This window comes from Dryobates pubescens, chromosome 11, assembly GCF_014839835.1.
Source record: "Dryobates pubescens isolate bDryPub1 chromosome 11, bDryPub1.pri, whole genome shotgun sequence".
In the NCBI taxonomy this organism is placed as follows: Eukaryota; Metazoa; Chordata; class Aves; order Piciformes; family Picidae; genus Dryobates; species Dryobates pubescens.
Window position 1 is genome coordinate 26572370 of NC_071622.1, and position 27470 is coordinate 26599839.

At 37.2% G+C, this 27470-nt stretch overlaps 1 protein-coding gene across 2 annotated transcripts in view; it reads left to right on the plus strand.

Moving 5' to 3' along the window:
- KCNT2 (potassium sodium-activated channel subfamily T member 2) overlaps positions 1 to 27470 on the plus strand; it is a 124287-nt gene that overhangs the window by 85336 nt on the left and 11481 nt on the right. The window contains exons 14-25 of one of the 2 annotated variants that reach the window (XM_054165143.1): positions 434 to 542; positions 6137 to 6245; positions 8485 to 8541; positions 9776 to 9925; positions 11034 to 11263; positions 11914 to 12130; positions 13451 to 13556; positions 13837 to 14009; positions 16540 to 16611; positions 19333 to 19467; positions 23440 to 23551; positions 25148 to 25249. In XM_054165143.1, coding sequence (XP_054021118.1) covers positions 434 to 542; positions 6137 to 6245; positions 8485 to 8541; positions 9776 to 9925; positions 11034 to 11263; positions 11914 to 12130; positions 13451 to 13556; positions 13837 to 14009; positions 16540 to 16611; positions 19333 to 19467; positions 23440 to 23551; positions 25148 to 25249 — 1572 coding nt within the window. The remainder of the gene's footprint in view (positions 1 to 433; positions 543 to 6136; positions 6246 to 8484; positions 8542 to 9775; positions 9926 to 11033; positions 11264 to 11913; positions 12131 to 13450; positions 13557 to 13836; positions 14010 to 16539; positions 16612 to 19332; positions 19468 to 23439; positions 23552 to 25147; positions 25250 to 27470) is intronic. The other variant, XM_054165142.1, reaches the window with a different exon arrangement.

Here is a 27470-nt window from a genome sequence, read left to right on the forward strand (position 1 = left end):
AACCTCTCTAAGATAAGAAAGCAACAGGACAAGATTTGCCTGCTCTTTTTGTACCCATCTGATCCTGTGGGCTTATATGGGTTGAGTTAATCTGGAGATATCCCTGTCTAAAATCATACACTGCTGGTGATTCTGCTTGAAGCCTGCCTCAGAGCTGATAGACCTTGTTGGTGAACACTGAAAATAGCTCAGCCTTGTCTGTGTCTGCAGAATTACTGGATTTTTTTATGTATGTGTGTATATATATCTATATATGTCTTTTAAAATATGTGATATTGCTTATGTATGTAAACATCCACACCAGCTGGTGTTACACAGTTTCAAAATGAGTTTCTTTCAAAGGATTCAAGCTGGTAAGAGGCTCTTTTTCTAATGTAACATGGTTATTTCATGTTTCATTCTCATCACCTCACACTTCTTATTCATACTCTAGGATCATCAAACCATTTTAAGAGCATGGGCAGTTAAAGACTTTGCTCCAAATTGTCCTTTGTATGTCCAGATACTAAAACCTGAGAATAAATTCCACATCAAGTTTGCAGGTAAGTGTAAGGTTTCAGCCATTTGAAACACTTGTTAGTATTTGGAAGTTTGTTTCATAAACAAAACAAAGGAGGATTCCCTAGGAATGTTTACTGGTTAGCAGCATGTTGAGTGCAGCATGGTAAAATAACATGGGTTGTGTATATTCTACCAATAGTAAAATGTCATATTTTACATTGAAGTCTTATTTATAAGCACTTTTAAAGATTTTTGTATATATAGAGAGCAAAGTTATTTTATATATAGAACACATCTTATTCCATAATTATAGATGTAGCTTGCTATACCCAAGTTTTAAATAACTTCTGTCTACTAAAACATACTGTTACTATGGGCCAAATTTTATCCAACAAACATGAAAAAAGCCAACCTTCCCATGGGATCCTGGGAAACACTGTGGAAAGAGACATCATATATATTTTCTATATCCAGTAAAATGTGTCTTAGAAACTGATACAAAATGCAAATGATGTTAGAAAACCCAAACAAATCCTCTATTTTAAGAAGAGATAACCAGTTTTAATCTGACACCGTTTCTCTTCACTGTCTCTCTTTCTCTCTATAAACACACACATACATATATGTGTACGCAGAGACAAACATATTCTTGTGCAAAACCACACAGATACTTTTATAATGAACTCATTTTGCCCATCTCTAGAAAAATATGAAGTAGAAGCCGAGCTTTCCTTTTTAACTGTAATTTTGAAAATACAGTTTTCTTGAAGGGTATTCTAAGGAAGCAAAGATTACTGATTCATACAAAATCTGAAAACAAAACCAAACAAATCTATGGAAAAAACTTTAGTCACCTCCATCACGCCAGAATGTGATGAAAAAGTAAATTGAAGTGCAGAACAATTCCAGAGCAACAGTTCAAACTGTAATTTTGAAAGCTACTGAATTTACCACTATGTTGAAAAGAAAGGAAAAACCCATCAATAGCAGTTCTGAAGTTATAAAACTGTAATCTCAAACTATGAGATGGCTCAGCAGGGAATGAAAGTCATGCTGTTACAAGAATGATGGTGCTTTTTCATCTGCCCCTTAAAATCACACAGGATAATCATTATCTCTTCTCCCTAGCCTTGGCCACTTTTCTTTATTGGTAACTGTGTTAATTTGTTGTTCCTGATTGTATTTTTAAGAGAGCTTCATTATTCTTAATGGTTTGTCTCTGTAGGAGCTTATAACTAGCCTTGCACAACAGAGGTAACCTTTTTTTTCTTCATAGCTGTTCAAAGTTTCAGGTTGAGAATTTGGATCCTTTTGTTTGTTTTATATGTTTTTTAAACAGTAAACAACTCACTCTCAAATATTCTTTCAACTAGCTTAACCAATCTGGTATGTTACTGCCTTCATTTACCTTCTGCACTTCCTCAAGGCTTTCAGGAGACCTCATGTGTTCTGTGTTTTGTTAGACCCCTCTATTATATTAATTATAGCAGTACTTTATTGTAAGTCTAAATATTTGTGTAGCACCTTATATCCCAAAAGAATTTCACATACATCATAGGGATCGCTGCATCCATTTCTGCACATTCTCTCTGCACAACATTCAAGGCTGCAAACTGTCCTTCAGGATGAACTGAATTCTGCTCCTATAAAGCACAGGACATTTAAATTCAGTTTTAAATTGGGCAAGGTTATGAGCATGGTATAAACATCACCACTGGATGCTTACCTACTGCAAATGGCTAGGCTACTGATAAAGAGTCATGTGAACAATGTTTGTTTGCATACATTTTCCTAAGAGGACTCTACTGTGATTATTAATCTCATTCAGTTTTTCTTTATTCCAAAATATATACCCTGTCCAGTGGGGGCTGCAGACTATAGCCCTGTCCAGAGTGCTAGTGAATAGAATTGGTCATAACTGCATGGAATATTTCTCTAAGTGCTTTTCCTATTATGATTCAGGACTGCTTTATTACTGCCTTCATGCAAAGGCTTCTTTTAAATTCGATATTGCTTTAAAAAATGGCTTGTTGATTCTGGAGGCTTGTGCATTCCTATGAATCTGAAATATTTTATATCTTTTGTATATTCTCTATATTTTTTTCTGTCCTTAACACACATGTTTAGAGACTGTGTCTGAATTTAGAACAATTACAACCAAAGATTTGCAGAAAGTCCTCTTAACAAAAGTTTAACTATGTTGAAAATGTATAAACCAGTAGAAGCTCAGTTTCTCAGAGGCTTGTATTGTGTTGACCTAGTGTCCTAGAGTGCGTGAGACAATCCTGGTTCCTTAATCTCCCTGCTTGGCCTTCAAACACATGAAGCTACAAAAGGTCATGTACCCTCAGTGTGTGCATCTGACCTTGCATTTCAGCACAAACACGAATTAAAGGGAAGATTGCCCACAGCAGAGCAGTATGTTTTATGTAATTCAGGGACCCGAGTAAATTTTCTGAGTTGAACTTCTAACTTTTATACATTTCCTAGAAAATACATTAATTGCTGTTACCTTGAATATTCAGAAATTCTGCTCAATCACAATTCCAGGAACTGGGGATACATTTTGACATTTTCTATTTATTCAAAATGCATCAGTGAATAAGCACAGATTGGTGAAGTCTTGACATTAAACCTTCAGTAGTAATTTATTTGAAACAAACATAGTCCAGATGCATCAAAATGGATACCAAATGCATCTGATGATTAATCTATCCAATTACAGGTAAAAATTAGGCCAGAGGTAATGGATGGACATTTTTCTCTACCTGGTCTGGTAGTGGTCATGTTAACTTACCAAATTGACCAAAGTAAGGTTTTTCATAATACTTCTGTCAAGTCTAGGACATTCTTACCACATGGGTGATGCTGGAGGCATAAATCAGTATTTCAGGTATGTTTTATTTTCAAGAACACTGCAGAAGTCCTAACTCACCACACTGCATTAGCACATCTATTCGGGACAGACTTAGCAACAAATTTTCTGTCAAAATATATTTTCAACAGAAGCTACAGGTCTGGAAATCCTAAATAGAGTATTTCTTTAGTGTAAATGAAATAAAAATACTTCTGTTGGTAAACAGATTTGACATATTCAATATCCAGATCAAGATTAACTGCAGTTTCCTCTGGTATTTCAGCCTTACAGTAGCTCCAGAATAAGAGTCCTGAACATAAATATAAAACCCAGTAACATTATAGGAAAGCTGTAATCTGTCAAATAATTGGAGAAATTAGCAAGTTGATTTTGTCCTGATCTGTATCTACACAAGAACTTTACTCCAGCCCAGAGGCAAAACTTGTAATACCTCACCTCTCCTTTCATATGGCTACATTTGTAGTCATGGTAATTAGGTTGCTGAAGAACATTTTACCTGAGGTTATCAAAGTACCTCTGAAAATTCAAAAGCTTGAAGACATTTCTGAACTAGGTAGGGTGTTATTTTCATAGATCTTTTTTTACGGATGCATAAAATGTCATGAGGGCATAAATAGCTCACACAAGGTCGAAGTGTACAGCAGGAGTGGGAATCGTCCTGCAAATCCCAGCTCTGTGGCACTTGATGTAAAGACATTTGACAAGATGATATGAACCTCTTACACAGATGAGATTAAGATGACTGCTGTAGGACAGCAGCCTGCTTGCTGTGTGCTGTATTTTGTTAACAAGCTATTTTACATAAAATCCTTCCAGAAAGTTGATAATACATGTTAGAGAGTATAGAACACATGGAGGAGTTAAGTCTTAAGATATACTTTTCATTTGCATTGTGCCACTCATGATTTACTCACTTTCACTGATATATATTTAGGTAAGCATGGACAATTTGGTTCAATTGCAAGATCTGAAATTATAGATGATTAAATAATTTTCCTGTCTTTTTTTCTTCTTGATCCCATTTTAGCTATACTGCAACATTCTAATTAAAACTAAGGAGAAGTTATTTGGCAAAATCTTATACAAATTCAACAATGTGGAGTATGTGCATTCCTTCGATGTAAGGAAGTCAATATTCACTTTCATAAATCTTTGCCATCTGACTAATGGTAACAGGAATGCAGCTATTCCATCCAAATTGTAGGCTATGCCTTACTCTCTCAAAATCTCCAGTTTAAAATTCAAATAGATTTATTAGTGGCACATGGTCGACTAAAAGAACACATTTCTGCCTGAAATATTTTCTGCAGGAAATATTTAATTGCTATAACTGAAGTATATTTAGGGGAGGGAAAAAAATCTCATTTTCTTCTATATTTGACAGTGTCTTTATATAACTAAATTAATTCCTTCCCTATGACATTTAAATAGGCTTTGATCTTCACAAAATGAGAGAATTAATTTCTCCTTTCACTAGTCAATGATTCTGATGTGGAAAAGCCTCTAGAAATTTTAAGAAAAGAAGCAGAGAAAGCATACAAAGTATGCCCTCACTTTTCAGTAAGGGGCATGCTTCTTCTAGCCGTCTAATCAATTCAGCTTAGATGGTAGCTTAGTTAGAAAGGTGAGGAAGTTGTAAGGATTTCAAGGATACATTAGTGCAATTAGAAGTAGAGGTATGTAGACAGCTTAGATCTAGGTGGGGAGATGATTTGCTTACTTTTACTTAGCAATTTTCATATGCCTTATGTTTTGAGCATCAGGTGTACTACTTGCATTCTTTCTCATCTGAGGCAAATTCTGCTCCCATTAAATGTAACGTAGATTAAATCAAAAGGTATATTCAGAAGCAAAATAACCAATTAGTCTGCAATAAATGCCTTTATGGCCTTAGAAAACCTGGAAGTTTCTTCACTGACAAGTTTTATTAAGTTCTAAGTTTTGTGCTTGTCTCTATTTTAGTACTCTCAGGTATATGTGAATGGCATGAAAGAGTAATTTCCACTTCCTTTTCATGCCATGACCAGCACTCCACTATGTCCTGAATTTTAAGCACTAGCCATATTCACACAATACTGGAAGCATGTGCAGAGGATTTGACACTTTTCAGCGTAAGCCAATACAAAGCACTAGATACAACACCTCTGTTGCTTTCTCATCTCCCTCATAGAATCATAAAATCATGAAGGTTGGAAAAAGATTTTAAGATCATCAAGTCCAAATGTCAACCCCATGTCCCAAAGTGCCATGTCTACTTTATTTTGAACACCTTCAGGGACTCCACCACCTCCCTGGGCAGCCTGTTCCAATGCCTGACCACTCTTTCAGTAAAGAAATTTTTCCTAATAGCTAATCTAAACCTCCCCTGGCACAACTTGAAGCCATTTCCTCTTAGCCTATCACTTGTTACTTGGGACAAATATTAAACATTGGAATAAACTCCCAAGGAAGATGGTGGGTTCTCCTACATTAGACAGTTTGAAAGCCCATCTTGACAGGGTGCTAGGCCATCTCATTTAAACTCTATTCCTATCCTGAAAGGTTGGTCTAGATGATCTTTGAGGTCCCTTCCAACCTGGTATTCTATGAATCTATGAATACACAGCTGCTCTTCAGGTTCAAGGAGAGATGAGGATCTGGAAGCAAAATTTGATTGCCTTTCCCATTTTCCTTGAAAAGGAAAGGAATTGAAAATTCTTTTCAATGCAAAGTATATTGTAAAGCAGTTTAAATTTTTTTTATTTTTTATTTTTACAGATCATGTTGTGTGTGAAGAGGAATTCAAATATGCTATGCTAGCTCTGAACTGTATATGCCCAGCTACCTCTACACTAATCACACTTCTGGTTCATACCTCCAGGGGACAGTAAGTATATACTACCATAAAAAAACCAACAAGCACCACCTTGTAAAAGTTTGACAAACAGCTTACCCTAAACTCCCAGACCACTATATTGTTTAAAAATAAACCGGAACTTTCTGTACAATAAAAGTGGCAAGATGTTCTACTCAAGACATTATAATTTTAAAAAGAACACCCCCAAATATTTAACAATTTGTTGCATGCTGTTGTGCCTCTAACTAATTTTTATTTCCAACATATTAGACTGAATCGTGGCTCTATCAAACAGTCCTATTTAAGAACACCAACAAGACCCAAGAATACCTGTATTAATACGTCCATTTCCAAGTCTATTTTTGTACCCATATAAAAATTCCTATGCACTGAACTAAAAAAAAGTTTGGTTTTTTTCCTTGCTAACATATAAAATATTATTTGTTATTCAGAGCTTGTGCATTAAGCAGCAAGCAAACATACCTATGAAGAGATGTTTTTTTAACATAATAAACACACTGCCAGTAGGGGTACAGAATTACAGTGTCTCTGCGGGCTGCACAACAATACAGAGTCTAGTACAAATGGATACTTTTTTTCCCCACGTAACCATGGACCTGGTAATATCTTGATATTTACAAGCAGAGTTATTTAACCTTCTAATTTGTAGTATTCCCCTATGCCCAGGATAGGGAAAACTGAAATTACTGCTAGAACGTTTACTACTAGGAACGGCAAATGTCAAGATATTTTGATGGCACTGTTTGTGCAAGCACCTGGTAATAAGAAGACAACAAAATATTGTTCCCGTGTCGCCTGAGAATCGTGGTGAAAATATTCAAACTGCCTAGCTTTCATTACCTGACATGCACAGAATACAGAAACTTTTGGAGTTATTTCATAGTATATGTACATGAAAGAAGAGCAGAGAAGTTTCACTCAGCCATATCAACTATCCATGCCTTTATATCCAAACTGAATACTAAATCAGATAGCAAATAGTGAAGAGTATATGTTAAATAGACTTCCACTCTAAACAGTGAACTGATTACCTTTACATTGGTTCCTGTTTAATTATTCTTTTATTATCCTGGTTACTATCAGCACCTGCATTAAACAATGTAGCACTTGAGCCTGAAACTCCTATCAGTATTGACTAACTTATGTCGAAAGTACAGACTTGGAATATGGAGAATACTGCATTGAATCAGCCAGTTCCAACCTTGCATAATCTTCTCAAATTCTGTTCAAAGTCACGAGGAGGATTTTCTTATAATTAGTTCATGTTTCCATTCACAGAAGTTCTGTATCCATTGACTCACAATTTTAGTAACATCAGTATAGTGACTGGGAAAATTGAAGTTATCACAGATAGCCAAATTCAAATTACTGACTGTGCCTTTCTCTTCCATGAAGAATGGCTCTTGTTTTTACCCAGTATTTTAGGTGCATGTAACCAGGGGAGATTATCAAGGAACTCACCAGAACATTTCTTGCTTTTTGTTATTTCTCTAGTGAAAAGACATTAAGGGAGAACATGGCCACTTTCAAATTCTGGCTTCTTAATACTGGTTAATTTAGGGAGGCTATGATCCTAACCTGACTTGCATTTTAATGGAATTAAACACTCCATTGATAGTTCATAGGGTAAAACCTTGTCCCAGTTGTTTGTTGTAGTCTTTTACAAATGAAGTGCTACCTGTTCCACTGGGAATCTTATTTCCTATATTTAGTAAGAAATAGGGTAATGCTGTTAATATTTCAAATTCATTTCTAGTAAACAGGAAGGTAAATAGACTAAGAAATTACTGAAAGCAATACATACTTGGAGAACACAGAGGACAGTAAACAAAAGAACAAAAGAAACAGTAAACAAAAAGAAATGCATGTACATGAATTGAAACCAGTTTTTCTTCTGGTATTACTGTGTGAGGAGACTGGGGAAAACATGTTCATTTTCAAAGCAACTTTGGCCAGATCAGCTTGCTATCAAAATTACAGAGAAGCTTGTTGCTATTTATATGAACTGGCTTTAGTCTTTAATGCTGTTTTTTCAGATTAAACAAAGTAGATGTCAATAAGCACCAAAATTCTACCTGGAAACGTACTTATAATCTTATAATTGATCTTGTTTATTAATCTTAACATTTATCTTTAAATGGTACCCAATTATCTAATCTATTAACAGAACCTTATTGGAGCTTGTATTATGATACAAAATATGGGAAGAAATAGCCTTTCTAACTTGAACTTAATGTGGTCTTTACAGAACAGCCCCATGGGAAGCTTTTAGACAACTAACTGGAACCAAGCAGACTTTAAACAGGTAAATGTTTTATTTTAGGGGGAAAAGGCAAATTTGGAAAAATTGTCTTCTGTAATTACAGCTCTAATTCTGCTATTTTACACCTAGTGCACTGTTTGTTAATAAATGAAAATGGTTTGCTTATTTGCATCTTTAAACCAAATGTTTCTGTGCCAAAGGTAGAGAGAAGTATGGCAAATTGAAGAAAAATGGGAATTGTGTTAATATATTGAAAATGTATGAACAGAGGAGCATGTCCCAGTATCGTGAGATCTTAGCTCCAAGTAACGAAACGCAGAGGACATTTGTCAGTTTTATGTCCTATCTGCATACATACATTTATATGTATGTATAATTATATGTGTGTGTGTGTGTATATACTTATTTGTATACTTACATATATATACATATTATATTTGAACACATATACATACATATAAAATTACTTTTTTATGTATATATACTTATACACACACTTATTTATATCCAGTAAAGCTGATGCAGACAGAAGCTTGTTTCCACAACAAATTAACTAAAGTAAGAAGTTCACAGAAGCATGAAGTCTGCAAGTTTTGGTGTTAGCTGAGGTTTCAAACATTTTCACTAGCAGTCCACATGGATAAGGAACATTAGATGCATATAGTAAAGGATGATATGCTCATTATCATTAATTTTTTCATGTTTGCAGTAGAGAAGAAACAGTATGTACTTGTCATAGTACAGGTGGCACACTAGCTAAAATGTGCATATGGTAAATTCTAAAGATAACTGGTAAGCAAATGCAGGAAATAAAATAAAACTTTTCTTACAGATAAAGTGAATGAAGCTAAATGGGTTTTCCTACATAAGGTGTTTCAAATTATTCTTTGCCTACTTCAAACAGGAAACAACCAATCTGCCATGGAGCATCTGAAGAGACTGCCTTTGTGAATAGAATGAGCATGCTGCTGGTTTCACCTGTCATCTTTAAATTGCAATGACTATACTTATTATGGTGTGAATTTAAAGTAATTGAGCCATATCTCTCCTGATATTAAAGTACATAATCTCATATGCCTATTACTTAGCAGAAAATGCTCTTTAATACACTAAAATAACTGCTGCACTTACAGTATTAGCAAGATTTGATCTCAAATACTTCTTTCAAATTAGTCTATGGGACCTTTTTAATAGACATTTGTAGTTTCTGTTATTCTGATTGATATAAATTTTACATTAAGTTTTAAATTATTCTCTTTATCTGTACGTGTTTCAGGGACAGTCAGCAATCTTCAGAACAATGGCAGAAAATGTATGGCAGATGCTCTGGTAATGAAGTGTATCACATTAACTTGGAAGAAAGCACTTTTTTTGCTGAGTATGAGGGGAAAAGCTTCACATATGCTTCTTTCCATGCTCATAAGAAGTATGTTTATTTTCCTATCAAAAATTAAATGTTCAAGCATATAATTAATTGTTTTGCCTGCAATGCAGCTCTGCATCCAAAGGTGCAGTATTACATGTTACCCTGTTTCTGGGTTTAAATATACAGCAACTAATATATTTCATTGATAATTTTTTCTGTTACTTACAGTTGGGCAGATAAAAGCTCATGTGGTTCTATACAGGCCAGCTCAGCCTAAGAGCACAGAATATAAAGAATATATAGGATAAGCCTAACAACCAGAAAAATACAGTACTGTAGAGCGGCAATGAGAATACCAGTTCCTTTCCACGTGCTAAACAATGTAGATAAGCTTCGGGGGAAGGATGTTAATGTATTAGTATGCTAGTGTACTTTTTTGTTATTTAGGAGCCAGCTGGAAATAAGCTTCTTTTGTGGGGTACACATATTATGCAAAACACTCACTTTACAAGTGGTACCTGCTACATTTTGGTGATTGTTCAAAATAAAACCATCCTGGTTTTGTTAGATGCTCACATACCTTCTTCAGGTTCTAGATCCTATATCACTTAATACTGCTCTGTGAGGTGAATGTACAAGCTAAACACAGATTGTGTATATTCATATGTATACAGAATGAACATTATGAAGCTCTGAACACTGAGTTTATGATTAAATGAGAGATTGTTTTGGCTTTATTTCATTACTTTCTACGGCAAATACATCTCTAGGAGTGAACTGCAAAAATGAATTCTGAAAGTTGGTTCCATTACATATGAAAAATGGAACAATTCAACATGATTAATACTTTTTCATATTATATGTCCATTCTTCTATTAATATTTTCCCAGAAGGGACTATTCATCTGGATAGTAAAATAGAACAGTATTAGAAGGATATTATGGAGATTATTATAAACACTGGATTCAAATGCCTAGGAATTCATGGGCTCATAAAAATTGTTTAGGAGAGAACATATTTCAAACATATTTGTCATCCAAAAGTTCTGCAAATGTTCATAATCTGTAAAATACAAAGATATAGCAGAGGTTCCTTTTTTGACAGTGGAAATTCTGGTGTATGTATAGGACTATGCAAAATGAACCATGCCTTTCCTTTTCTAATTAAGGTTTGGAGTCTGTCTGATTGGTGTTAGAAAGGAAGATAACAAAAACATTTTGCTGAATCCAGGTCCTCGATATATCATGAGTTCTACAGATATATGCTTTTATATAAATATCACCAAAGAAGAGAATTCTGCTTTTAAGAAGCAAGAAAAGCATAGAAAAAAGCATGAATCAAAACTATCTTATCATGGAGCTTCTAGGCTACCTGTACACAGTATAATAGCCAGCATGGGTAAGTAAAAAAAAAAACAAAACAACAAACCAAGTAAAACCCCCAAACTCCTTGCAAAATATTCAGTGAGGCTAAGGCCCAAGTGTTGTACCATAGAATCACAGAATTATTAGGGTTGGAAGGGACCTCAAGGATCATCTAGTTCCAATCCCCCTGCCATGGACAGGGACGCCTCACACTAGATAGGTTGCTCAGAGCCACATCCAGCCTGGCCTTAAAAACTCCAGGGATGAGGCTTCTACCACTTCCCTGGGCAACCTGTTCCAGTGTCTCACCACCCTCATGGTGAAGACACTGGGATCAGCTTCCTCTGGAGCCCACCCCTCTCCAGAGCACCAAGCACAAGCACTGAATCCAGAACCCAGCTCCCTGTGGGGTTTTTTTCCCTCCCTCCCGTTCTCTGACCATCAGAACCGCACAAGCAGTCGTGAGGCCAATTTGTGTTTATGGGTGAGATTTCAACTGCAGGCCCCCCAAAAGGCCTCAAACTACTTTTGCCATTTTTGTATATTTTTTGTAACTAGTATTTTTGTTTAACTTCCAATTTTGTATGAGTGGTTTCAGTCTTTGGTAATCCCTTCTAAATAAGAAAATCTCATTCAAATGTTTTGACAACCACATTGGAAAAAATGCTTTCGCCAATATTTCAGGGACAGTGGCTATTGATTTACAAGATGCAGGATGCCGAACATCAAGTGGACCTACGCTAGCTCTTCCTTCTGAAGGAGGTAAAGAGGGCAGGCGGCCCAGCATAGCACCTGTCTTGGAGGTTGCAGACTCGTCCTCACTTCAGACATGTGATCTGCTAAGTGACCAGTCAGAAGATGAAACTACCCCGTCAGATGATGAAGTCTCTGCAGGCATAGAGTATGTATATTGAATATAAACAACATCATTTGAAAAGCTAATATTATGTAAACAGCATGGATAATTTTTTTTTATATGCAGATCAATCCAAGCAGTTGTAGCAAGCAAGATCCATAAAGACCAATAATGGAAGTATTTCCACTTATGAAATGCTGCTGTCTGTTAGCAGTATGCTCGTATGCCTATTTCAAAAGGAAAATAAACCAGATTAACTTCCCCATTTGTTGGTGGATTTTCTATAAGCAGTTATGAAGTTCTACTTTGTGTATTGCCATTTTTTTAATAGCACTTTTATGGCCGTTTTTCTTACGTTCCATAGTTACAAAGATGGGACTCAGTTTGTAAACAGATAAATACTTCTTCCCCGAGAGTGCAGTGATAATCAGATCATTCAGCAGGCCTGTTGAACATTGAGGCTAGGTGTGGTGTCTGACTTCAAATAACAAAAAAGCAGTATGAGACAAAATTAATATATCTAAATTAAAATGCTTGTTAGCACGTTACTTAAAGTAATGATGCATTACTAATAGAAAAAATGAAGATTCTATCCTGTAACTTCCATGCAGATAGGCAATTATATTTATTGGGATTACTGACAGGGAGGTTAACACTGAAATACACAATTAAGCCTGTGGCTCACCTTTTCAGCACAGTTTCCCGTCTCCAACAGTGGCAAGCAGAAGAAGCCCCAGGGAACATCATAAAGCTACAGCAGAAGAAATGGAACAAACAAAATTATATCTACAGACTGAAATATCAGGGTACAAAAGGGCTCTTATTAAAAATTAAGGCAAATTAGATTATTCATCTCATCATTAAGAGATTTTGCTGCTTTAAATTTATTCCAGATACATTGAAAGTATGTTGTTATGGAGAGAAGTCAATGACCTCCTTCTTGGTAAGCGTTTGAAAGAAAAATGGAGAAAGAAGTGCAGATGTAGCACAATTATTTCAATTGTCCTTCTTTTCTGTTTTTTTCTTTCCTTAAAGGTTTCCAGTACCTGCATTCAAAACACTAGGACAACACACTGATACATCAAAGCATTTCCAAAGTTGCCTATACAAAAAATAAAACTCAAGCAAAATTCTTTTTCTCAACAAAAGCATATTAGCTTTCACTCAATTGGATCAAATTGGTCAAAGCTACAGAATGTATTCCTTTGATCCTTACTAAATATAGTTCTTTTCATGTACTTGACTCTTGTAGTCTACAGATAACCACAAAATGTAGACATAGGTGTAAATGTTGTATAAAGTAGGAGTGTGGTCAAATGTGTTTCAGTAATTTGATACACTGCAAAAATGTTTGTTCTGTTCTAGGTATGCCAAAGGATATCCTCCTTATTCCCCATATATTGGAAGCTCTCCCACATTCTGTCATCTTCTGCATGAAAAAGTACCCTTCTGTTGTCTGAGACTAGATAAGGTAAAGGGAGTTCCTGTTACTGGATAAGAACACATTCTCATTTGTCTCTTGCACGTGAACAGAGTTAATGTCTGGTTTCTACTTAGAGATGAGGTTTGCTCAGCATTCACTAGCGTATAATTTTTCTCATCCTTTTCATCACTGAACATTTTTGTCTGTCCATTCAGGTCTATATTAGATCATCTGGTACAATTTTCTATTTCTAATGGTAAACTGCTTTAATGCCATAGCTAATCTCTTTATTAGTACCCACTGGACTTGTTTCTTGTTTTTATTTTAGGGATGCCAACATAACTACTATGAAGATGCGAAAGCCTATGGATTCAAAAATAAATTGATTATAGTTGCAGCAGAAACTGCTGGAAACGGCTTGTATAACTTTATTGTTCCACTGAGAGCTTATTACCGACCAAAGAAAGAGCTAAATCCCATTGTATTACTCCTAGATAACCCGTAAGTAGACATCAATTATTCATTTTGTGATACATTTTAAAGTCATTCTGCCATTATTTCAATAGATGATCACTCTTCACGAGGCCAACTTAAAATCAAAAAATTTATGGCACATTTATCTTTGAGAAATGTTGGTGACAAAGTAATATCCTATGGACACTGGCATATACCAAAATTGACTTTCTCCTGAGTGCAAAAGGCCACAGTGAATTTAATTGCCCTTATTCTTCATGGCCAATGTTTCAGCTAAGTGTTTCTTTAAAATACCCCAACTAATATGCTAAAAGTAAAAAGCTTCATAGACACTGTGAAAAGCAGACTGCATAATAGTTCCTTACCTACATGGCAGTACTTCATGCAACATTAACTTAACACAAGGCATTTAGTGGCCCAGACCACTTAAGTATATGTAAAGTCGTATTAGACTCTAAAATAAATAGTTCTTTAAGGCAGTTGCACACCCCCAACATCCCATTTACAATTATAGAAATCATGGAGATTGCTGGAATTCTTAGCTTTTTTTCCACTAGCTGTTTAAAATTTCAGAGAAATTCTCTGGCAAGGCTGATTCATTTATCGGAATGCGATCCCCCCCCCCCAACACTTTGGCACTGCTCTAGTACTTAAAATCACAATTTGGAAGACCCAGTTATGGAGGTGTGGATGAAATTGTGACTCAAAGGAATGGTAGCAGCAGACATTTCTTACAGGTTCTGAGGCCTGACAATTTCCTTTTCATGAACCTGTTTTAGTTTAAGTGATTTATTATGCAAACACCTGCTGTGAAGGGTCCCACTTTTGCCTCAGACAGCTCTTTAGTGAAGCTGCCTACACCTGTGTTTGCAAACCAGAAGGGTTTTTTAATGTATGTATTACGGCATAAGGTGGATTACATAAATTGGTAGAAAGCCTAAATTAGGCTGCAGGACTTCTGATGTATAACTTACTTGATTAAAGATGTGAGCATACAGTGCCCTCTAGTGCTCGTTCTCTTTTCCAGCACAGTGCCTGTCTTTACATGCTGTAAAGCATTTACAGTAAACCCACTTTTTATGAGCATAAAGTAAAAACTATAGTTGCTAATTAAACTAAATACCCTTAGCGTTGTCTCTACGCAGCATTTGCAGTGAATCCTCTGAAAGGACAGCATCACTGGGACTACAGAAACTAGCTCAAAAGCCAGCCTGCTTTTCATACACACGTGGGGTGGAATTCAGGTCAACTGGGATTTTGTAATTTGCTTCACCTAATTTAGTGTCATGGTTTTAGAGTGGACAGAAATTCTTTTCCTCTGCCCAGAGGAGTAAAAGAAAAACTCTCCACACAAGACTGGAAAGACTTGTAAATTTAAAAGGAAGTACTATTCACAACTATATACGAAGATACCAAAACATGCAAACTACACAAAATTCATATTCAGCCTTGGCCCAGTTTCTCTCCAACCTGGACTTGCTTCCAAAAAAATTCACTAGGCCTGAACCTTCCAAGACCTCCCCCAAACCAGGCCAAAATCCCAGGCCTCAATGCCTGCCCCCATACCTCCCTACCCAGGCCCGAATGATGCAGAAAAATGTCAGCCAGGCTGCTCAAAGACAAAAGCCTCAACTCGCCTGAAAATACCAGAGAGATACCAGCTCAGCATGCTGGGTGAAGAGAGAGGAAAAGGGCAGAAAAAACAATTAGGCCCATTTATATAGAGGAGTAGATGCAGGATTATGGGAATGAAATAACAAAAATTACACTTTTCTGGTGTCCACTCCCTGGGCTATCTGGTCCTTCTGAAGGACCATGCTATGCTTAAGACATCCAGTCTTAAACCCACAACACTTAGGAATGCAGCCTCCTTTGAGGAACATATCTATGTCTTCTTGCCACATTCCCATTTTCTGAATTCATCAAGGCAATTTCTGACAGTATTTGTTACAGTATGCTTATTCTGATAGCTACACATCACATGTTTTAAGATTTCTGATGTTTCTTAATGTGTAAGAAGAAACAGAGTAAAATTTGTCAAAGAAACAATGCAAAAAAGAATTACAGTATCTTCATTTTTACATTCAGCTTTTTAAATAATGTTTCATTAATGTTGTCTCATTGATGTGAATGGAGCTGTTACTACAAAACTCAAATTATTTGATTTCCACATGAAAACAAAAAGTGAGAATTTTCAGTTAAGTACTCCAAAAGTCAGGCATTGGAGTACAACTTGGTAGTGTATCTTTGACATCAGTAATTCATTTCTTATACTGGGAATTGTACTGTGCCATAAAATTTCTGATTTAAGAGGTGCATTTATTAATACAAGCATGTTAATTCTGATCATTCTTTATGATCACAGCAAACTGTTGATTCACAGCTTTCTGCCAACCAATTTTCTGTTTAAAAGTAATGTAATACTGCCAAAGTTTTAAAAAGTTGTATTTCTTTTTATTTTGTACTTAAACAAAGCTACCATTTTATTGAAATATTTTAGACTAGATACTGCTGTTGTGATATTATGTTTCATTTTGTAATCCCATCTGCTGCTTAGGCCAGATATGCATTTTCTGGATGCAATCTGTTGGTTTCCAATGGTTTACTACATGGTGGGCTCTATCGACAAGTAGGTGAAATAACTGTTAGAAGACTTAACATTGTAGTGCTCAGTGGTTTGTTGTGTGTATCGTCATTGCATGTTTAAGTGTGTGTTGTGTATGAAGATAATCTTTGCATGCATGGTTTGTATCTGTGTGCTATAATTTGGGATTCCAAATTTCTGGCTTAAAAGGATATTCTTAGCACAAAGTGTAACAGGGAACACAGGTTAATATATTCCAAAGCATAAAACTGACACTTACTGCTTGCATGAATATCTTTCTACAAATTGCCAGATTATAGCCCTGATTCTGGTGTCATTCTGTAGCCCCGAGTCTAGTGTCATTCTATGCTTAGTTACAACTTGTTTTGATTTTCTAGCTCAGTTTTGTAAAGATAGCTACAGAATGTAGACAGTTTTGACAATCTTGAGTGCATCCAACAGTCTTCATCTTCCACAGCATAACCTGTCATCTACTATATTTCTGTCTCCACCTCTGCTAATATATATTTGCATATCTAGGATTAGCAACATAGACTTAATGTAAAAATCAGACAGAAATAAGAGGAGCAAGGGCTCATTAGCATTTTAGTGAACTCCTGTGTGTAGAGTATCAAATTAGGAAAGAAACTTCCTTGCTTCACTACATAGCTAATTTTGAGTTGGGGCTACAAACCCATAATCATCATTCCTTAAGCAAAAATCAAAAAGCTATTTCCTGCCGTGAATCAACAGAATTCAAATTTTCAATGAGAATTCTGGGGTTTCAGCATTTCTCCATCTCAACTTGTTGTAACAAGGGCTTTAAAACTACTTACAACAGTGACACAGTCACAGGTTTACCATGATCACAGTCATTGTGAGATTTGCAGAGATTCTGCAAGTCTTCCCCATAACAAATAAAGTATCTCAGGGTATTAATATCTATGACTTTCTTGTAATTCCACAACAGTTATATAAAAGAATTCTTATCATCATAATAATTTAATTGACTGAAAGTAGGTAAGGTACTTAATAATCCAGAGATGTTAACATGTTTTTGTTCAAACAGAAAATTAAGGTTAAATTAATTTACTGGGCAACCAGATCTAGAGAGAGCTGTCCCTGCCCGTGGCAGGGGGGTTGGAACTGGATGATCTTTGGGGTCCCTTCCAACCCTGACAATTCTGTTATTTCAAAAGACAAAACCCACCAGATTCCTCCCTAAAGGTGTTTTGTTGTTTTTAAAACTGAGTACATTAATAAACAAACAGACAGTGCAGATTCTTTGAATTATTTTTTTTTAATAATGTGCAATTAATATATTGGCAATCTTTAACTAAGAACTACACTGTAAAATATGCAAACTTTCCCTTCTTATTTAATAGGTACACAATACACTCCCAAAGTGACACCTGCTACCTTTTAAGTATCTAAAATATTTGTCATTTGGCTACCTGGCATGAAATTCCATTATCTTAGAGGGGGAAAAAAAAACCAAACCACCAAAGGAATTACTCTGATCTACTCCTTTTTTGTGAGAAGCAGATGGCCTGCAGAAAAATAACTTGACCAAAATTCATAACTATGATGAGCTTCATCAAATATGCCATCAAATAGTAGAAATCTGTTAGACAGTTTTCAGGTGTAAATACTGTAAGATCTGCAACTTAACAGATTTCATTGCAGTGTAGAACTCTTTCAGTGTTAAGAAACCTATAGCTAGAGGCACCTGAGAAGCAGGATTGCAATACTTCTAATGTTTCTGTTAATTCTCTAAGCATTAATTGAATATAAGTGCTAAAATAAGAATAGCTGTTGAGCTTATCAAAGGTTAAAATGCAGATAATCTGGATCTTTCAGAATATGCTGCTATTTTCAGAGACTGACTGAAAGACTGAAAAAGCAGAAATAGACATTAATTCAGAAAAAGGTCAGAGTTCTACTTGTGCACTGAAGTTGTTAATGTAGCTCATACGAAAGACAGCCTTCTGCAGTTAACCACAGGTAATACTGCACAGTTTAAAATAATCATTATATAATGTATTTTTTTCTGGAGGAATGCTTATAAGGTGCAAAATAAATACCACAAATTTAGAGAGCTTTCCCTATCCAAAATTTCAGAAAGAATTTTAAATGGTTATTTAAACTTAGGAACCCAAGAAGATCGTTGCTGAAAAGAAGAACTGTATCAGGACAAGACCTAATTGATAATATAAACTGCCAAATAAGACACTTTTCACCTTGGAAGGAAACAGAAAAATGCCAAATTTAATTTTTCCAGTTTCTAAGTTCCTAGCTGTCCTTACCATTGCAGAAAATTCATTTCTAAACTTTGTGCTTTGTTTCTGTGACAAATTCTCTTGTTGGAACAACAAACACACCTGGCTTTGGAAACAAATTCTAAAGCATGATGCAACTCAGTTGTCTGTGAGTGTTCTCTCTGGTCAGGCTTCACACTCCAGCAGAGTGTAAAGTTGTACTGATACACAGCTGCTCTTAAAAGCATCATTGAAACACTCCAATTCATAGACTAACATAGAAGAGGAATGTATTAAATGTCCTGGCAAAACCTTTATCGAGATTTTGAAACTGAAATGTAGCTGTGGGTAATGCTTGATATAGATTATATTGGAAGTATGATATGTGCCTGGAGATGAAGGGAACCAGCAACTCTCTGCCTGTGATCTGCAAATTCCAGCCATCTCTAACGTTTTAAGCATTCTATATTTAAGTTGCTTGTTTCTTTCTCCTTTCTCTTCACAAAAGCCTAGATGACTTACTAAGATGTGGGGTCACCTTTGCAGCTAATATGGTGGTGGTGGACAAAGAAAGTACAATGAGTGCAGAGGAAGACTACATGGCAGATGCTAAGACCATTGTAAATGTTCAAACACTCTTTAGGTAAGACATTTTGCATTCTATCCATACATCTTGTTAATCATCAAATACTTACTGCCCTTTGTACACATAATACATTTTTTTTCTTTCTTTGCCTTAAGTTTTCCGTTACACGAAATTTGCATCTTACACAGACAAACTTTCTCCTACCCTGCTTAGCAGTATACTCAGACTACTGAGGTGTTCTTCTGAAATCTTGGATTAAATTGTCTGCATCCTAAAACTGGATGATCACTTTAAAAGTCAACTGGCAGGTTTGCAGGAAGGAACATAAAACTATTCTTCAAGATTTAGGACAAAAGTTGAGGAAAGAAGTTTTTCCTCATTGCTACAGTGCTACAGTGTTGATTCTAAAGGCAGTTTGAAAAGCAGATCTTTCAAAAAGGTTAGCAACTCGTCACTATGAGGTTAGGAGTAAGTGTTCACATTTTCAATATTTAGTTTTGAACAAAACTTAGGTTTTTAGGCACATGGACACAACATTACATGTGACAACAACATACTAAGGGTGATGGAGGTATAACAATACCTTCAATATAGTAACAAGGCTGAGAAGGCAGTGCTGTGAAAAAGAGGTAAACAAACTGAAATATCTTGTTCGTTTGTGGACCTCTCCAGATTCAAACCTCACTTTGTGTTAAATATTTTGTTTCAACAAGTCCTAAAAGATGACCCATTAAAGTGAAAATAGTTCTTACTTGTTTTAAAAAAACAAGCCAAACCTTAAAATACCCTCTGAAACTTAAGGCTATGCAGTCAAGTATGAAATACAACCCTGATTTGGAGTTCAAGACACTATAGTGTTTCCTATTGTTTCGTCTAATAAGACCCGGACAAAATTAACTCTTTTCAGTATTGCTGTCCTTTTCCGTATCAAGCCTTCCTTCCACACTGGATTGCAGAGATGTGCATAGTAAAAGTCTTTTGATTCTGCCAGAGTTTTAGAGAACTCATTTAAATGCAAGAATCTCAATGCAGACTTATTATTAATGCAGCTGAGTGAAAATGCAGTTAAATGTCAGCAAGTTGCTCAGAAGAAGCAAAATCTACTCCCACATAACAAGAAAATGCAGTTCTGTCTCTGCCTTTGAATTTGCACCCAATACTGGCACAGGCCTGTGGATGTTTCATAGTCACATCTAAATTACTACATTAGTAGAAACCATAACTGAACTTAATCGTGCATCATTCAAGTCTACTCTTAACCATTTTGTGCTGGGGTATCTCACCGAGGTTTTAACTTACATCACTTAAATTTTTCAGAAATACATTTTGCCTCTAAATAGAAAATGGAAAAATGAGTTGGAAAAACAAAGCAAAAAAAGAACCCAAATCAACCAAAAAAACCCCACCCCAAAACCCCAAACAAAATCCAAAGTACCAGTTGATTTTATTTTCTATAGTTATTATTGTACTTTGTAAAATACTAAAAAGAAAAGAAACATCATAGTAGTGCACTAGGTACCTTAAGTATCTAGCTAGAACTTGCTAAATAATCATTCAGTTGTTTTGCACAATGCTTCAACTAGATGGCAGCTTTAACTCACATGTGAACTATGTATCTAGTTCAGTGGAATTTTAAACCTGCATGGTACCTTTTTCCCCCCCCAGTATCAAAATAAATATCTTGCTTTAAGGCTTAATACCTTTTCAGAAAACTGTAAACTTTCACAAGCATCATTTTGCATAATTCTTTTTTCCCTAGAACACATACAGTAATTTTACTGCATTTTTATATTTCATAAAAGTTGTAGAAACAAGTAAGCTTTGGGAGAAGGATTAAGGTAGTAGCATGTACCTGTACTACAGAACAAACTACATTCATTGCACTAAGGTAAATGGTTTTGTAAATTAACTTACAAAATGCATTCAAAGGTTGTTTAGTGTGTTGGTTTTTTGTTTTTTTTTTTCTTAATAATAGCTAATCATATCAGAAACTAATGAAGAAGAGTCTGAACATAGTGGAGAATAATAGCACTTAACATAAACTTCGAACGGGCTTCAAACTAGAGAAGGGCAGATTTAGATTGGATATCAGGAAGAAGTTCTTTACTGTGAGGGTGGTGGAACAGCTTACCCAGGGAGGTGGTTGGGGCTCCTTCCCTGGAGGTATTCAAGGTGAGGCTTGGTGAGGCCGTGGGCAACCTGATCTAGTTGGGGATGTCCCTACTGGAGGTTGGACTGGATGACCTTTGGAGGTCCCTTCCAGCCTGGACCATCTATGATTCTATAAACTGTAGTGTTAAACAAGAATTTCAAACCACTGGAGCTAATGCTAATATATGCAGTTCTCAAAGGTAGCATATCAGTGAAGAAGATTCCACTTAAATCTCACCAAGTGAAATCATTCAGAAGATACAGGCTAATTTAAACTCCTTTGATTGACTCAGAGCAGCTGACGTCAGTAAGGTTTGTGGACAGGCCTGAAAAGGTAACGTAATTGTGCTGCAATACTGATTGGCCTAGGTTGTATGTTCTGACATCATTCTCTGATTTACATAAATCCATAATGTTCCCTTGCCAGAAGAGCACACCTCAGAAGACAGATGCATTGTTTATAACCACAGGGTTATTAGCACCTTTAAGGATAGCAACTGTTCCATACCAATTAAAACTCTGACACAACAATAGCTCATCTGACTTTTTGTAGTTAAAAGGAATACAGAAATGTGACTCAAATGGTTTAATTAGAGGAAAATAATTTCCCCTAATTCTGCTATAAGGCACTCAGATTTTTACCAATACCAGATTTGAAACTGATTTCCTAATATAAATCAGCTTTCATGTCTTGGTATTAAAACTGAACTGATCTTTAAAGACATCTAGGAATATACATTTTTTCCTCCAAGTTGTCTATATTTTATTACTAGATCAGCTTTTAAGTTTCTGTTTCTGTTAGTCTTAGTTCTGTATGTTATATGATTAGCTTGTCCATTAATAGAGCAATACAATAAAATTTCCAGCCAGCCAAAGCTTCAGTAATTCTTTGGTAGATGATACAGAATTACTGTAGTGGAAATTTATTCTCCTCCCTCAGAACTTCAGCACATTTGTTAAGCTACTTAGTAAGTAAAAGTTCGTACCTACAAGTGTGATATTATCAAGATTTTCTTTTGTCAGTTTTCAGAAGCGCTTCACAGGTTTTTATGATACATAGCATACAAGTGAAGGTGTATCACAATTGCATCTCTAGGGTGTGGTTATCAAATATTTCATCTATGTACATAGACTTCAGTTCCCTAAAGGCTAATCTTTAGTAGGACATAAGCAATACTTCACCACTCAGAGCTTGTATCAGTCTGACAGCAAGAGCTGAAGAGGTAGAGAAATCCCTGAGCACGCACAGTGACTTTCAAACTACAGAACGCACAAATGGTCATTCACATTCTCACCCAGTTTGCCAAGTCCATTCATTTTTCTTATCTGAGCACATGTAATATTTGGTTATTCACAGGGACATGATAACTACTCACATAAGACTAGCTAGCATTTCTAACCTCATGGGATCATATGTGCAGAATGTGTCTGGGGATCACATTATCATTACCAGTCTATATTTCAGCATCAACAAACCTAAGAAAGTATTGCAATAATAGAGCCTTAACACTTACTGGCAGGTCGTTTTTACATACTTTGCCCCACATCTAGGCTCTGCTTGAATTGCCATTTTAGTGCAGTTCCTCCCTAAAAACAAAACCAAACACAAACAAACAAATAAAGAAGAAAAAGACTAAATACTTGCAAAAAGGTTCATTGGGTTCCATTTGACACTAATTTAAATAAATCCAGCTTTCAAGAATACCATTTCAACTTCAGCTATTATACCAGCATTTCATTGTGCCAAAACACGCCACAGATTTCAGAGACTTCATTAAAAAGCCTGGACGTGAGCAGACACTATAGCATTATGTGAAGCCTTCTATTTGTGAATGGTTATAATTAGAGGTGTAACTGCTGTCTTCTTTTAAAATACAGGTTGTTCTCAAGCCTTAGCATTATCACAGAGCTAACTCACCCAGCCAATATGAGATTCATGCAGTTCAGAGCCAAAGACTGCTATTCTCTTGCTCTCTCCAAATTAGAAAAGGTAAGGAGATTAGCTTCCCCCACCTCTAATTTATGTGCTGCCTTTTCAACACTTTCTAATTTTGTAACAATGAAATGATTTTAGGGTTACAGAGTGAATGTAAAAATACCCTTCTCCAAATTTTACCCTCATTTAAGCATGGGGCTTGACTTGACTTCTGTCACTTTACCATGTAATATTAATCCATCAACCTTCTGGACAGAGGTGGACACACAATTTGCTAAAAGAAAATGGATAATTGAATATTTAGAGCTAATGTGGTTTTTCAAGGGGCTGCCACAGGCAATTAACATGGAAAATATGTTAATTGACTAAAGCCTTAAAACATCTCTGGTTTTTCTAACAATGCATTTTTTTATTCCAATTCACTTTAAAGTCACTGTAATCACATATTTTGTATACATTTCCATGGATCTGTGTGCAGTGTTTGCATTATTGTGACAGTCTGAGAACACCAGAGGGTAATCCCTCTGCTGAAAGGCAGTCCCAGCGACCACGATGGCAGCACTGTTTAAATGATAGATAAACCTTTCATATTCTGTATGTTCTAGTGCATGTGTTTGCACTTTCAAGCTGCAAAACAGGGAGGCTACATTGAGTTTGATTTGCTTGTCCAAAATACAGCTGCTAATACATTAGATGGAGCATGCAAAGTAAACCTGAGCATGCGTTTAATTTGATAAATTAAAGGACAAGCCACTTTTTCACAGCTCTTTGTTGGTGACCTGACCTAACTACCTCTGCAGTCAAGAAAACTTGGAGTACCTACCTTTGTGATCTTTCAGGTCATATTCTGAATTTATGAGGGTAAGACAAATGATATCCCTGTGCCAGTCTGCAAGGACAGAGGTCTTTCACACCAGTGATCTCTTTTTTCTCTTTACTACAAGTCTAGATATTATTGCTAGGTTCTGTCATGTTGCCTCCCAGTGTCTTCACCACAGATATCCTATTGTGTCTTAGCAAATCTGAATTCATGCCAAAATCATTGTACTGTATTAGCAAGCTGCTCACAGGCCAGCTCCCAGTTTCTTTACACAGAAACTGGATTCTCCAAAAACTCAGTATTTCTAGATATGATAGGCTAAGTATCAGAAGTCTGTCTTTTACTCAGTGGACTATGATTGATAGGTTGGACTTGATGATCTCTGAGGTCTTTTCCAACCTTATTGATTCTATGATGATTCAATGATGATGCTTACATTTCCACCACAAGATGTGATTGTTGATCTATGCCTGAAATAGAATGAAGACTTAATCTTATTTAGGTGGTATTCTGATAAGCACAAAGTGAAGAACTGTGAGGAAACTAAACAAAAGTTGTTACAGCAGGAGGCCTGTCTGCATTTGAATTTTACCACTCCCACAATCCAGCAAAGACTGGAAGAACCCATGCATTAAAACAAATTCTTTCAACCTGAAGAACAATCAGTACTGAACAAATATGCTACATACCTGCAGAAAGAAACTATACTTAGAATAAAAGGATTTTACACTTTTGAACTTTTACAAGGTAATATCAATTTGATGTTTTTATTGTGGTCCTTCCAAAACCAGCACTAAAAGGTTTTTTTCTGGTTTTTAATTTCTTAACAGAAAGAGCGGGAGAAAGGATCTAACCTGGCATTTATGTTTCGACTGCCCTTCGCTGCTGGCAGGGTCTTCAGCATCAGTATGTTGGATACACTGCTTTATCAGGTATTATGAACAGTCATGAGACTTATCTTAACCTACACATGGATTGTTACCACCTGTGTTAATGTATTTAATTATTAGATGACCCTGTTTCCTACATGTTAGGCATTACTGTCCATCCTGGGCTGCATCAAAGGATGCATTGTCGGCAGATCCAGAGAGGTGATTCTGCCATTTTATTCCACTCTGGTGAGACCTCATTTGGAGTACTGTGTACAGGTCTGGAGCCCTCAATATAAGAAGGATGTGGACCTGGTGGAACAGATCCAGAGGAGGGCCAAGAAAATGATCTGGGGCTTGGAGCACCTCTGCGGTGAGGACAGGGTGAGGGATCTGGGGGTGTTCAGCCAGGAGAAGAGGAGGATCTGGGGAGATCTAATAGTAGGCTTCCAGTACCTGAGGGGGCCTGTGGGAAGGATGGAGAGAGACTGTTTGCAAAGGCCTGCAGTGACAGGACAAGGGGCAGTGGCTTCAAACTAGAGAAGGATAGGTTTAGATTGGATGTTAGGAACAAGATCTTCACTATGAGTGTGGTGGAACACTGGAACAGGTTGCCCAGAGAGGTGATTGAGGCTCCTTCCCTAGAGATATTCAAGGTGAGGCTCAATGAGGCCCTGGGCAGCCTGATCTAGTTGAGGATCACAGTATCACAGTATAACTAAGGTTGGAAGAGACCCCAAGGATCATCGAGTCCAACCTGTCTCCACAGACCTCATGACTAGACCATGGCACCAAGTGCCATGTCCAATCTCCCCTTGAACAACTCCAGGGATGATGACTCCACCACCTCCCGGGGCAGCCCATTCCAATGACGAATGACTCGCTCAGTGAAGAACTTTCTCCTCACCTCGAGTCTAAACCTCCCCTGGCGCAGCTTGAGACTGTGTCCCCTTGTTCTGGTGCTGGTTGCCTGGGAGAAGAGACCAACCCCTTCCTGGCTACAACCACCTTTCAGGTAGTTGTAGAGGGCAATGAGGTCACCCCTGAGCCTCCTCTTCTCCAGGCTAAACAATCCCAGCTCCCTCAGCCTCTCCCTATGAGGGCTTGTGATCAAGGCCGCTCCCCAGCCTTGTTGCCCTTCTCTGGACACGTTCAAGTGTCTAGATGTCCTTCTTAAACTGAGGGGCCCAGAACTGGACACAGTACTCAAGGTGTGGCCTAACCAATGCAGAGTACAGGGACACAATGACCTCCCTGCTCCTGCTGGCCACGCTGTTCCTAATGCAGGCCAGGATGCCATTGGCCCTCTTGGCCACCTGGGCACACTGCTGGCTCATGTTTAGGTGACTGTCAATCAGTACCCCCAGGTCCCTCTCTGTTTGGGAGCTCTCCAGCCACTCTGACCCCAGCCTGTAGCTCTGCATGGGGTTGTTGTGGCCAAAGTGCAGCACCCAGCACTTGGACTTGTTAAATGCCATCCCATTAGACTCTGCCCATCTGTCCAGTCAGTTGAGGTCCCTCTGCAGAGCCTTTCTACCCTCTAACTGACCAACATCTGCTCCTAACTTGGTGTCATCTGCAAACTTGCTGATGACTGACTCAACCCCCTCATCCAGATCATCAGTGAAGACGTTAAAGAGGATGGGGCCCAGCACTGATCCCTGGGGGACGCCACTGGTGACTGGCCGCCAGCCGGATGTGACACCATTCACCACTACTCTCTGGGCTTGGCCCTCCAGCCAGTTCCTAACCCAGCACAGAGTGTTGCTGTCCAAGCCACAAGCTGACAGCTTAGCCAGCAGTTTACTGTGGGGGACGGTGTCAAAGGCCTTGCTGAAGTCCAGGTAGACCACATCTACAGGCCTCCCCACGTCCACCAAATGGGTCACCTGATCATAGAAGGAGATCAGGTTGGAGAGGTAGGACCTGCCCTTCCTAAATCCATGTTGGCTGGACCCGAGCCCTTGGCCATCCTTCAGGATGCCCCTGCTGACTGCAGGGAGGTTGGACTGGATGACCTTTGGAGGTCCCCTCTTGCCTGGACCGTTCCATGATTCTATGATGTCCCTACCAGGAACAATCAAAGGCAGGAGATAATGGAGCAGGATCCACATCACTCCAAAAATCACCCTGCCTTCACATGGATTCTGTTGCTAAACAACACCATACTGCTTGCCAACCTCTCCACAGTCAAATAAGCAGGATTGTTTTAATAAGGCCAACATAAACTGCAGATTATACAGAGTAATAAGTGCTTACCTTCTGCAACAAAAAGGCAGTGCCT